Below are 14,048 nucleotides of genomic sequence, written 5' to 3'. Positions count from 1 at the left end.
TCATTTTGAAGAATCCAATGATCCCTTGTATAGCTTCAACAGCTCAGAAGCCTCCTCCTCATGAAGCATAAAAAACTTCTGCAAAAATGTCTTTTCAGGGCACAAAAAATATGCATGCATTTTAAAATTCTTCTTCACCAAACCTTTTGATAGCAAAACTTGAAGAACCAAACCCCTAGGAATCAATCTCTTTTCCAAGCTCAAAGAAAGAAGTACCGAGTGTTTCTTAATGAGGGAAGACTCCACACCCATCTTGTGGACAAGAAAATCCATTACCCTCGTAAGCTTTTCCTCAGACACCGTCATACACCATGGATGGCTTCTAAATGCCATAGAAACCTCATCCTCAGTCCAACCCCATTTCTTATAAACATTGAGCTTGCTTTCCCATGTCGATTTGCTCATTGACCGCACAGCATGTAATGCCGTGGCAAACATCATCGTCAGTTAAATCCCATTTCCACAGCCTCTCTAAACTGAACAGGACTAGCCCTGAATGCTCTTGGCTGTCTTTTAAGTATAGAAATAATAATCGACTCGGGCATTCCGCACTCTCTTAATGTATTAACATTGGGCACCACATTAGTTTCAAGATAATATGTTAACATAATCGAACATCGTTGTAAAGCTTGAAGAGTCTTATCCTCAGACAGAAGCAAGCTTTTAAACAAATCAAAGGAAGGGATGATTTGTTTCTCTAAGCTTCTTCTAAAAAGATCAGGGACCCCAGTAAACATTTTTGCAAGGTCAGGACTTGGAATCCCTTTAGAGGAAAAGAATTCCATTTTGGGCAAAAGGGTTTTCTCAGGATTATATTTGAGCAGAACTGGGCGTCTTCTAACAAGGTTCGAGATCTGGGTTTGAGAGAACCCATGGTTCTTCAAAAACTTAACCACAGCATCTGCTTTTTCTGGGGTTTCGAAATGAACATATTTGGAAGCTGATAAAGCAGCTTCTGGTGTGAACCCAAGTGAGTTTATGAGGTAAGAGACAGCAAATGGTTGCTGATTTGAAGTGCTGGAGACATAGTATTTCAAAGATAAAGATGGGTTTTGAAGAAAACCCAGTTTGTGAATTGGTGTTGGAGATCTACTAGTAATGCGTTTCTCACCATTTAGAATGGTTTTGCAGAGACAATTAAACATGGGTATTGAAAAACGCACCTGTTTAGTTGTGTAGAAGATATGACTTCTGTGCCTGACTGAATTTTTGAACTCCACAAGGAGTAGAAAAACTGCAAGAAAATGGAGCTGGGAAGGGATTTTAACTAAAACCCTCTTGAGGAATTGAAAAGAGGTTCATGGTTTTTTGACAAAGAACACTCAGAACCGACGTCGTTTGTGACCTACGCTATGTAAAGAACTCCCAATATTGAGTTTAAATGAATTCTCTAATTCATTTTCTATTTATATAATTTGTTATGTTATTTATAATTAGATGATTTTTTGGACCTTTAAAAGTGGGGAAAAACAAAACAAAACTTTAAAGGACAAAATTGAAGACATGTTAAACTTAGAGGGAGTAATTAAGTCCTTTTAAAAATAAAAAAAAACTTTCAAAGAAATACTCAAATTTTCAGTTCTGTATATTAAATTAACATAAAATTTTAAAAAAATATACACAATTCGGTATATTCAATATACATAATTATTAAAAAAATGTACATAATTATATACACAATTTTTCAAAAAATATACATAATATAGTACATTAAACATACTCAAATTTTCAAATAATGTGTATAATTCTATATATTCAATTTACAAAAAAATTTAAAGAATATGCACAATTCTGTATATTCAATATATATAATTTTACAATTCTATAATACTATCTACATAGTAATTAATATAATGCACACATTTATAATCAATAGACACAATTTTTCAAAAATATATACACAATTTAAATTCAATGTAAACAATTTTATATATTTAATTCACATTATTTTTCAAAGAATATACACAATTTTTTCAAAAAATGTACACAAGTTTTAATTTTCTTACATTCAATGAATATAATTTTTCAATGAATATTCACAATTTGGTACATTTATTATACATAATTTTTCATAAAAAAATACATGAGTTTGTATATTTGATGCATACAATTTTTCAAAAAATATACGCAATTATGCATATTCAACTACAAAATTTTGTATATTTAATTTATACAAATTTTCAATTATATACATTCAAGGTATACAATTTTTCAAAGAATATTACATTCAATATACATAAGTTTTCAAAGGATGTGTACAATTTTTTACAATCAATGTACACAATTTTTAAATAATATAAACAATTCTATATATTCAATGTAAACAAATTTTTGAAAAAAAAAATGTACACAATAGAGATCTCAATAATTAATTGGTCATTACATTGTTAAAAATTAAAGTTCAATCATGAGAAGAAATTGAGGATCTACAATGTAAACATTTACGATAGCTAATATCATGCAATACAATCTAAACAATTAAACCAAGTAAACAATCACATAAATTAGAATGGGATATATCCAGCAAGCCAAAAAAATAAAAGAAAAAAAGAATAGGATTCAAACATTAGCCTAAATTAGTTGCACCCTCGGACATGACTGAAGCAATTACAGGAACAATGGGATCAATTAACACAACAAGGGAAACATAAAGCACTTGGATCCATGATTTAATCAATTCTTAACAGCTGTATCCTAGGATCTCTCCCTCTTAACAATTGTCTGTAGAAAAGTAAGCACTTCATTAATCATTAGTTCAGAAAAATCACAGCACTGTTTCTGTATATTCTAACTTATTTAGCACAAATTTCTCTCTATTAGCTGCAGTCAGACTTGGACTAAAGCAAGTTGAGGATGAAGAATTCAAAGGGATTTTAAGTAACAATAAAAAAATGCAAACAGATTTGGGTTCACTGTGATCATTATGAAATTGTTGCAATATGCACTTCGCTCTTAACAAGCTCCCAATTTTGTAATTTCCAGGTTTTATATTATGCAGATGGGGAACTTCCTTTTTAATAATTCACAAACTTGAACAAGTTTTCATTACCCTCAAACATAGCAGTCATACTGAAATCTTTGAATAAAACTGAAGCCCTTAGAATGACTCTTCTTTGAGCTCTAGGTTTTCAGCCACAGCCAAAGACTCCCATACTCTTTCATTACTATTTCAGGCAGATTGGCATGCTTGAGTCGCATTATGCAGGTGTTCCAACAAGGGTTTGAATTGTGTAGAGTTTTCCACTCAAAATAAAATTTAGCTGTATATAAAAGATGGGGTTAAAATTTTATAAAAGGGCCAAATAACAACTTGCCTAGCAGCACATATCCTAGTAAGAGTGTAAGACTGTAATTAAAAACTGTCCAATTGAAAGCCAAAGTATGTGATGGAAAAACTTGGTCAAGCTAGACCTCTTGAAAGATTGAGTAATTTGCAAATATGAATTAAAACCCTCTCCCAACTTACTTTCACCCCAAGAAAGCTGGTTGCTGGATTTTTCCACTTGGTTGAGATGGTTTTGACTCTAGGCATTAAGATAAACACTTTACAAAGCAGGTACTTTTGCAAAACTTTTTTTTTCTTCTGTATAACAAACGAAATCCATGCACTTGGTGCTGCTCTTTCTTGTAGCCATCTGAACAAGCAGTGCATTCCAGACAGGCACCCTGTAGGCCGTAAGTGCTCTAAAAATCAAAACAATGTAACAACTCTGTAAATCCTGAGAGAATTTGCTCATAAACATTTAAAACAGAATGAAGATAAGTAATTTGGAATGCACTCAACATATAAGACTTGAGACTGCACCATAATTTTATTACAAACTCAGAATAACCAAATTGAAGAAGCAATATCACAGTCTTGCAGTTGCATGCACCAACATTACAACACCATCGAGTAATACGATTGCATAAAAAGATCATGTTCAAGGAGATAGATGCCTTTTTATGGAAAAAAGATGAAAGAGATGAAAATTCACTGACAAAAGCTCCACAGATAGTTCATATTTTTAGTTACAAAAGTTCAGCAATAGAATTAGCTGCAGAGTTATTCCCATGTATAATGCAAGAACAGATCACAATCGCAAAGCAGATGATTATGCATCTCGTTCTGGAACTCAAGCTTCAATGGTCAAACAAATAAAAGAGAATTCACATTACAAGTAAAAAGAAAATGGATTAATTGCAATCTTGGAGCTCAACTAAAATAAGGAACCCAACAAGGTTATTCTCTTCTCATTTTTGAAGAATCCATTTTCTCCTTGTATAGCTTCAACAGCTCAGAAGCTTCCTCCTTGTGAGGCATAATATACTTATGCACAAATGTCCTTTCAGGACAGTCATACAATGGATATATATTAAAATCCTTCTTCACCAAACCTTTTGATAACAAACCTTGAAAAACAAAATCCCTAGGAATCAACTGCTTTTCCAAGCTCAAAGAAACAAGTCCTGGGCGTTTGATAAAGAAGGAAGAATCCATACCCATCTTGTTGACAAGCAAATATACTAACCACATAATCTTCTCCTCAGATGCCATCATACATCACGGATGCCTTCCAAATGCCAAAAAAATATCATTCTCAAACAAACCCCATTTCTTATAAACGTCAAACTCTCTTTCCCATGTTGATTTGCTCATAGCCCGCAATACAAATACTGCTAGAGCAAACTCCAACCTGGAAGGATTGACAAGTCATTTGTGCTAAACGACCCACTCGTGAAATTGGGCAGCAAAAAGATACTTGTTCTCGGCATTTGTCAACACTTCGCTCACCCTCTTTTGAGCAACAAAATGTTCTCCTTTTAAGTTGTCCCGTCTTTGCTTGCTTTACAAATTGTTTCCTTACACTAAAGCCAATCCGTTGAGCATATTCTTTGTAAAATTCATATGCGCTATCATCACAATCAAACTTCATGCCAACTTTTGGTACTTCTACATTTTGCTTGTCATGTCTACTCGGAGTGTCTGATGACTTTGATCTGCTTGGACTTCCATGAGTAGGTTCTACTTGATCCTCCTCTTGTTGATCAACTATGACAACACTCAATTCATTATCCAATACAGTGCTTTGGCTAGAATCCATTATCTATAGTCAAGATAGCACATTCAATATTCAGAACCCAATAAAAAAAATATAAAAAATAAAAAGTATCCCAACTAACAGACAGCTTAATATATAAACAGTAAGAGCTTAACCCATCAAAAATCACTCTCAAAACATTACTTACAAACACTAAGAGTTTTAGAATGTCCGAATCCAGAAACCAAAAAAAGCACCCATTTAACTAACTGGGTAGCAAGGAGAAAATAGTTATATAGGCATAATTTTCGAACTATATAATTAGTTGTTACGGTTTGCAAACTATATATTTTACTAGCATCTCGAGTCTAAGAGGCTCGATTTTGGGCCTAAAAATCGAGTTTTTGAGGGTCGATTTTTAATGTATGATGTGGCAATTTTTCCTACGTGGAGTCTACCTGGAAATCGAGTCTCTAACACTCGATTTACTAAGCAAAAAAATATTAAATCCATCCACCATGACTGAGCAAAACTCACCACAAAAAAAAAAAAAACCCAGCGCAAGCCCAGATCCAGGCCGCGCGTGCCCCAGATCCAGGTCGTGTCGCGCCCAGGCCGCGGCACGCCCAGGTCGCGCGACCTGGGCACGACCCGGCTTGGGTCGTGCGCTGCCTGGGTCAACCTGGGTCGCGCGCTGCTTGGGTCAGCCTGGGTCGCGCGGCGGCCTGGGTCAGCCTGGTTCGACGGCAAATCAACGTGGAGGAGGAAGAAAGGAAAAGATGAAGAGGTAGGGAGGAAGAAAGGAACAGATGGAGATGTAAAGAGAAGAGAGATGTGAAACGTAGAAAAAATAAGAAGGAAAAGAGGGAAGGTTTAGGATGTAAATTGAGTCTTAGAGACTTGATTTCCAAGTAGTCGCCACGTGGAAAAAATGCCACATCAGATAGAATTAGACTATAAAAATCGACCATCAAAGACTCGATTTATAGCCCAAAATCGAGTCTTTTAGACTCGAGATGCTAGTAAAAAATATAGTTTGGAACTTATGATTAATTTGCTATTTTTGCCCTTATATATATTTTCGAAAATCTAAGTCAAAATGAACAACAATATCAAAAACCCACATTAAAGAAAATATGAAAAAACCCACATTCATAATCAAACACAACTCATACACAAATTTTATTTTATTTTATGGAACTATAAAATTATTGAAAGAATCATAGTCAAAACTCAAAAGAATAAATCACATGCCAATACATAACAAATGAAAAGTTTTAATGGAAAACCAACCTCGAAAAAAAGGCTGACCTCTCTGTCTTCGTCCGCAAAAGGCTAATCTCCACACTATGAATGAGCAAAACCTCGAAACCCACAAACCAGTCCGAAGCAGAAACTCATGATAAATTCAAAAGTGTTGGATTCTATGTTGGGCTCGATTTCTAACTCGTGTTAAAGGCCAAATCGGCCCAATACTATCATTTTAAAAAAAATTTAGGCAGAAAACACTGTTTCGGAAGTAATTGGGGAAATACCACTTTTTCCAGTACTCGAGTTTGGTGAGCTCGAGTACTAGATTTTACACTTCCACCGTGGCATGCCAGCATTGAATATCTATTTTAAAAAATTCAACAAGTACTTGAGTTTTTTGAACTCGAGTACTGTATGATGGAAATCCAGATTTATACTCGAGTACTTTGAATGGTACCCGAGTTCTTAAAACTCGAGTACTAATCTGGATTGCAATTTTGTACCAATCTGGATTGTCCGCCAACATGTGATGGGAATCCAGATTTATACTCGAGTTTCATATACTCAAGTACTTTGAATGGTACCCGAGTTCTTGAAACTCGAGTACTAATCTGGATTGCAATTTTGTACCAATCTGGATTGTCGGTCAACATGTGATGGGAATCCAGATTTATACTCGAGCTTCATATACTCGAGTACTTTGAATGGTACCCGAGTTCTTGAAACTCGAGTACTAATCTGGATTACAATTTTGTGTATATGCCCATTATACTCGAGTTTCATGGACTCGGGTATTATTCAAAGTACTCGAGTATATCATACTCGAGTATTGCTCACTAAAACCGGTCATTTCTACTCTCCCATCTCTCATGTCTCACTCACTTGCACACTCTCACTCTCCAAACCGCAAACCCATTTCATCGCCGGCAAACTCGGACTCCCAAACCCGTTTCATCACCGGCGCCGCCGTAGAAACCCCAAACCCCTTTCATCGCCGGCAACCTCGGACTCCCAAACCCATTTCATCGCCGGCGACCTCGCACTCAAAGGTTAGCAATTTTGGTAATTTTTTTTGTTCTTTCCATGAGTTTTTAAGTAATTGTGGTAATTTTGATTATTAATTGTGTTATTTTTTATAATTGTGTTGGATCTAAAATGTTGTTCATTGTTGTGTAAAATGCAGAGGAAACAATGAAAATTGTTGTGAAAGTTTAACAAGAAATGATATATTGTTGGCTAGTTTTTTGTTTTGTTTTTATGTTTTTTGAAAACATTGTGAAACGAAATTGCGAGTAGAGGAGGGTGCATGTTGCATTGTTGTAATTAAAAGGAGTCAAGAAATTGAAGTGAAGCTAATTCTATTAAACTATGATAAGTGTGTCTTAACATAAATAAATAAAGGGTAGCTTTGTAGATCTCAATTATTTGATCTTTTTTGATTTGGGTGTGTCTCTTTGTTCCTTGTTATGAAGTTTTAGAGGGGAATTACTGTGTTGTTTATGTTACGTGGTTCTTTTTATTTTAGTTTTATTCTGAAACTGTTTGATTCATTCTGTTGTTGATATGTAGGAATTTTATTTTATTGCAATGAGCTGTGTTGTGTTACGTTTATTGGGAAATTCAAATTGTCATTGCTTGATAGTCTAGAATAATCCAAAATGCAATTTGTTTTGGATCAATGTTGCTAATAGGAAGTGATGATATATATATATATATATATATATATATATATATATATATATATATATATATATATATATATATATATATATATATATAGGAGGATGCGAGTTTGTATTTGTTGGGTCATGAATGGATTTGACATTCTTTTCCTCTTTTTGATTTGGTAGTTGTGGAAATATTCCCCATAGAATTATATTAGTTTGTGACTGTGCTATGTTGAATCTTGGATTTTGTGAATTTAAAAAACATGAATTAAAAGAACTCACTTATTAGAAAGAACTTATTAGTTTTAAAAATAGAAAGAACACATGAATTGAAAGGCTTAGATTAGAGCCCTTTAAAGAAAATCAATCAAGTGCTTAGGAGATTTTTTGAGGGAAAAAAAAAGGGAACTTCCTTCGATGCCCTTTTAAAGTTCTAAAGTTTTTTTTTTTTTTTTTTTCGGGGTGGTCAAAAAATCTCTCCATGGTCGTTGATGTTTGAGTTTAAGGATTTCTAACATTGTTTGTACTCTTTTCTGTAGTATCATTCAGCCCAAAGACTGAAAGGACCATTTAATTTAAGCTTCAAGATCCTTGTCTACAATAGAGGTAAATCTTCCTTTCTTTGTGTGTGTGTGTGTGTGTTTTTGGCTTTTAATTTTACACGTTTAATTATTTTTGTTCTGATCTTCAATTAATTATAGCTTAGGAACATACTTAGAGTAGAAATTAAAATAGAGAAGGGTTTTTCCTCTTAAGTGTGTATGTACTATGTAGCACCACCCTAGAGACCTATGTACGCAGCCTTGGTCATGTGTACACATTGCAGAAACCTTAGAAATCTTTATCTTCTATTTTTATTTATTTAATGCATGTTTTGTTGATGTTAGCCTAAGCTAAAAACTTAGAAATAGGAAACTCACCCCTTATGTATGCTTGAATCGTGCTTGTGTTTATTTTGATCTATGTTTTCTTAAAGCAATTTGCATGTTTAGGACATATCCCACTTAGAAAAACCCTTCCTAGAATATGGAAAGAAGGTCTGTAGTGGAGGCCAATCCATTGAATTGAGCATACTTGAGTGCCTAACACTTTCTGAAGAATTTATCCTAACTTTGGACCATAGTTTGGTAATGTAATTCTGCATAAGGGTCGAGAGCGATTCCTACACCTAAACTAGATGAAGGGTCTGTTTATTTAATGCATGTTTTTGGTCATAATAATTATTGGTCATTATTTATTATATATATATATATATATATATATATATATATATATATATATATATATATATATATAGCCTATTGTTTATATTTTGCAATTAATCAAACAATTGGTATATTCCTTGATATACAAATTCCAATACTAACTTTAAAATACAACTAAATATTAAATATAACTTAAAACTAAACAAAGGGATGAAGAAAGAGAACATGTATATATAGGTACCGACTTTAGCAATTTGGTTCAATAAAATTACACTTGAGCCACCCTCAACAATAGCATTTCCCCTCTTAAAGGCCATCAAAAAATTATTGATATAAAAACAAATAAAAAAATTAGTGGGATGCTATCAATGAGATGCTATCATTTCCCCTCTTATGGGTATTTGATGAATATGCTAATGGGCCATTAATCACCTTTAATTTATGCCAGGTATGGACCCACATCGAGCAGGACCCTCTATAGGGACTGTCTTGACGAGGCAACCTATGCATCGTTCAAGTTTGCTTTGGGATGCTCCTTTGGCAGGCGAGGTATGCACTTGTGTCCAAAATCGTAATCAATATATGTAGTAGAAAGATTTTGGGCATTATGTTTGAAGTGTAATTATTACGTGGTTAGTGAATGCTATTATTAATACTAAGCTGCTTTGTTTGCAGGAAGTGCCAGGTGTTCTGACTTGTCGTCACCGAGATAAAGGTCTGTTTGATGGTGGGTTAGATCCACGGATTGCCGCTTATATCACAGATGCGGGGTTAGATCCACGGATTGCCACTTATATCACAAATAAAGGTCTGTTTCATGGTACTCAAGTAGATGAAACTCGAGTATAATTCTAGATTCCCATCACATGTTGGCGGGCAATCCAGATTGGTACAAAATTGCATATCCAGATTGGTACTCGAGTTTCAAGAACTCGAGTACTTTTCATGGTACTCGAGTATATGACGCTCGAGTACCAATCTGGATTATCCCATCACAAGCTGGCGTAGAATCCAGATTGGTAACCGAGTTTAGTGGACTCGGGTACCAGATTATACAGTACTCGAGTTTGGAGAACTCGAGTACTAGGTGAATTTTTTAAAATAGAAATTCCATGTTGGCATGCCACGGTGGAAGTGTAAAATCTAGTACTCGAGTTCACCAAACTCGAGTACTGGAAAAAGTGGTATTTCCCCAATTACTTCCGAAACAGTGTTTTCTGCCTAAATTTTTTTAAAAATGATGGTATTGGGCTGATTTGGCCCGTGTTAAATCAATTTTATTTTGAAAAAAATTCCCTCATTTGCATTTTGGTTGTTTGGAACATTGTCTTTTGAAAGACATGAAATCTGCTAATTAAACAAACTTATGTATTGGACTTGGATCAGATGGGCTTGGCCATGATGGACCTTTCCCTAACCCAACAAAAAAAAAATTAAAAGATAAAATTTCTTGGTATTGTAATTTTTAGCTTATCCAAATTAAATTTAATCATTTCGTAGGATTGTTTTGACTAATAAATAATAAATTATACAGTTGAATTTAATTATCTTTTCAAAAAGATGTGCTGCATTTATTAATAAATCCACATGATTGAATTTAATTAAGAATCTTACGTGTAAAATACAATATTTAAGAAACTATAATAAACCATACACAAAAATTAATTTAATATCTTGTAGCACAGACCACTGCCTTTTTTCTGTTGATAAGCACAGACCACTGCCTTGATGCTCTTGCTCATGTAGGCTATTCGACTGAACATTAACATTAGTATCGCTCACTAAAAAAGGCTAGTTCTACATAAATAAAACATGATGTTGAGCAATGTAATCTTCCCTAATCCTAAGAAATATTAGATGGAATTTTCCTTTTTTGTTATAGTTAATTCACTACTAGCTGGACTTTTTTTTGTACTATTTTTTTTTTTTTGGCTTTAGAAAAATGGGTTGAGGTGGGTGACTAGTGTCAGTGTGGCTTTCTTACCTAAGTGTGACCAAAGTATACCCGTTCCCAAGCGAGATCCCATACTCTCTCATTTTTATACTTGAACTCTAGGTTTCACTACTATTTATGCTTTCATAAAAAATGTAACTAGAATTGTAATTATCATTGTAATTGGCTCATAATTTTATCGTTTCGAATTTTCAAAATCAGTCTTATTTGGTTTATTCGATGCACTTTGGTCCTATTCAATCCACTTCGGTCCACTTTAGTCCTATACAGCTCCCTTCGGTCTATTCTGTTCACTTTGGCCTTATTTGGTCCTATCCAATCCACTTTGGTCCCATTTGGTCCACTTTTTGTTCTATTCGGTCCATTCTGTCCACTTTTGTTTTATTTGATCCACTTCAGTCCTATTCTTTCCACTATGGTCTTATTTGGTGCTATTCAATCCACTTTGGTTATATTCAGTCTATTCTATTCACTTTAATCCTATTCAATCCACTTCTGTCCTATGCAGTAAAATTTGATCTTATTAGGTCCATTTGGTCCAAGTTGATCTAATTTAGTCCTATTCAATCTATTCGGTCCACTTCGGTCTTATTCGGTCCATTTTGTCCACTTTGGTCTTATTTGGTCCTATTTAATCCACTTCAGTTCTATTCGGTCCACTTTGGTTCTATGCACACAACTTCGGTCCTATTCAGTCCATATGGTCTTATTCAGTCGAATTTGGTCCTAATCGGTCCAATTTGGCCCTATTCTTATTCTAGTCACTCAGTCTTATTCGGTCCACATCATTCCATTCTATCCATTTTGGTCTTATTTGGTCCATTCAGTCTTATTCAGTTCACTTTGGTCCTATTTAGTCAACTTAGGTCCTATTCAGTTAACTTTGTTCCTATTTAGTCCACTTTAGTCCATTTGGTACATTCAATTCGTTTTTGTGCACTTACATAATGGGAGAAGATAGGTTTAGATTGAGAGCACATATTCTAAATTCAAATTTATTAATATATATATAGATCTCAAACTATCTAAAATCTTAAACATAACACTTATTATTATTACACTCCTATTGAGCTAAATTAACGTAGCTGTAAGGACACAATTCGAACCTCCAATCCACAATCAAAGGGAATGGGCTTGAAGGCCTTTTACAATAAATTTTGTAGAGAGTGGGCTTGAAATCTAGATTTTGAGGGTGGTTCAAACAACAAAGAAAGAATGGGTCTTGGGCCCAATGGCACAAACAAGGAATTAACTATAAGAATGTAAATGAAAGCTCTTCCTCAGACATAATCCGAGGATAGTTTATAGTATTGTTTCTCAAGGTTGATTACAATTATAGATCGCTAGATTATCATATGCTATTCTTTCTTCTCTCCAAAGAAAAAGCCTCCCTTCTTCCGAAGGTCTTTCCCTTTATTTATACTTCCTCTTCTTCTCTTTATCATCTTCCACCTCATGGTTGTAACGCTGGCTTTGGATACTTGTCCCATCAAATTTCCCCGAAGTCCTCTAGGGTCAGGGGCCAAGTTCCAAACCTCATGCTCAGGTCTCCTTCCTCCATTAATACAGTCAGTATATCAATTGCAGAGTTTTTAATGTGTGGGCGGTGGTAGCAGCTTTACCTTAGATATTCCACCACTCTTCTATTGTCCTCCACGTATATCGTGTCTTCCCGTAGCCATAAGATTTTTTATAACATAGCTTGGGGATATTAAACCTCCCTTCCTATGACCTCGGCTTTAATATCCGAGGACTAATATCTTCCTCGGACATAATTGTTCACTCGTTTATCACATCTTTACCTGACATTTTCTTTATGAGGTACATTCATGTACTCCTAGATCATTTGATGTCATCGGATTGGGTTTTTAGCCCAATAGACTTTGTTGGGCCATCCTTTGTAAATTACTGGGTGCAATGTCCCTACAATAGCCCCTCGAGATTCTTTATTTCTTCAACTCGGGATGAAAAAAGGATCTCGACTTAAATCTCCCTTTATCTTGCGGATTTCTGGCAACATTGCTGACGGGGACAATGACTTTTGAACTACCCATCGCATGTTCCTAACGCTTCGGCAAGCGAAGCGCCCCTGAATTAAATTTTGGCGTGTCCATGTCCCCCACGCTTCAACGATGTGACACAAATCCAACGGTTGAGAGCTGTTCTTGGGTTGAGGCGGGAATTTTCCTGCTTCATAACTTCTATTGATATATAAATACTAATTTCCTTCAAATCTTCTCACATCACAATATCCTTATAACGTACCTGCCACATTTGCTACTTTCACGTGCTTTCTCTTTTTACCAAATACCCTGTCCGAGCTGACCGTGCCTTCTTCTTTTTTTAAAGTAAGTTTTCCCACACTCTTTCCCTTTCTTATCAGCTCTTTGTTTTCTTTTGTTTTTCTTCCCTTTCTTTTTCTTTTTCTCTATACCCCCTTGACCCCGGCATAGTCTTTTTAGTTTCTTTACACCCCTTTTTTCAAAGATGGGTAGATTTGCATCCCTAGTGGATTCAAACGAAAAAATAAAGCAGTTTAAGGCTAAATACCGAATCCCCTCGAACGTATCTATTAGGTACTGTAACGAGGAGGAATATTTTGTAAAAAGAAAAACGAGGGAGGTAGTAATCCCGATGATTGCATTTATCGAAGGGGGAATGAGAATCCCAATGGGGACTGTGACTAGGGATTACCTTAGGGCTTTTAGATTAGCTCCAACCCAGTGCGCCCCAAATGTCTTTAGGATCCTAGGTTCCATAGATACCTTAAACGAAAAAATGAACCTAGGACTTACTTATCACGACATGAACTGGGTTTATAACCTCCACTATCTAACAAAGAAAGATTAATATTACCTAAAATCTAGACACCTAGCAATTAGGCTAATTCGGTGTCTACCCGAATCTAATAAGGGTCTAAAAAACGACTTCCTGATCGTATCAGGAGATT

At 35.0% G+C, this 14,048-nt stretch overlaps 2 protein-coding genes across 2 annotated transcripts; both read right to left on the bottom strand.

Annotated features, from left to right (window-relative positions):
• On the bottom strand, positions 1–441 carry LOC142624839 (uncharacterized). Its single transcript, XM_075798578.1, has one exon. It carries the CDS (start codon positions 439–441, stop codon positions 1–3), a length of 441 nt encoding a protein of 146 aa, XP_075654693.1.
• Positions 442–443: 2 nt separating this feature from the next.
• LOC142624838 (uncharacterized) lies at positions 444–1,145 on the bottom strand. The gene has a single exon (XM_075798577.1). The coding sequence runs from the start codon at positions 1,143–1,145 to the stop codon at positions 444–446; it is 702 nt and encodes a 233-aa protein (XP_075654692.1).
• Between the last annotated feature and the right edge of the window lie 12,903 nt (positions 1,146–14,048).

Source organism: Castanea sativa, chromosome 2, assembly GCF_040712315.1.
Source record: "Castanea sativa cultivar Marrone di Chiusa Pesio chromosome 2, ASM4071231v1".
NCBI lineage: Eukaryota > Viridiplantae > Streptophyta > Magnoliopsida > Fagales > Fagaceae > Castanea > Castanea sativa.
Note: the sequence above shows the minus strand (reverse complement) of the source record. Positions and strands in the feature narration are given on the sequence as shown.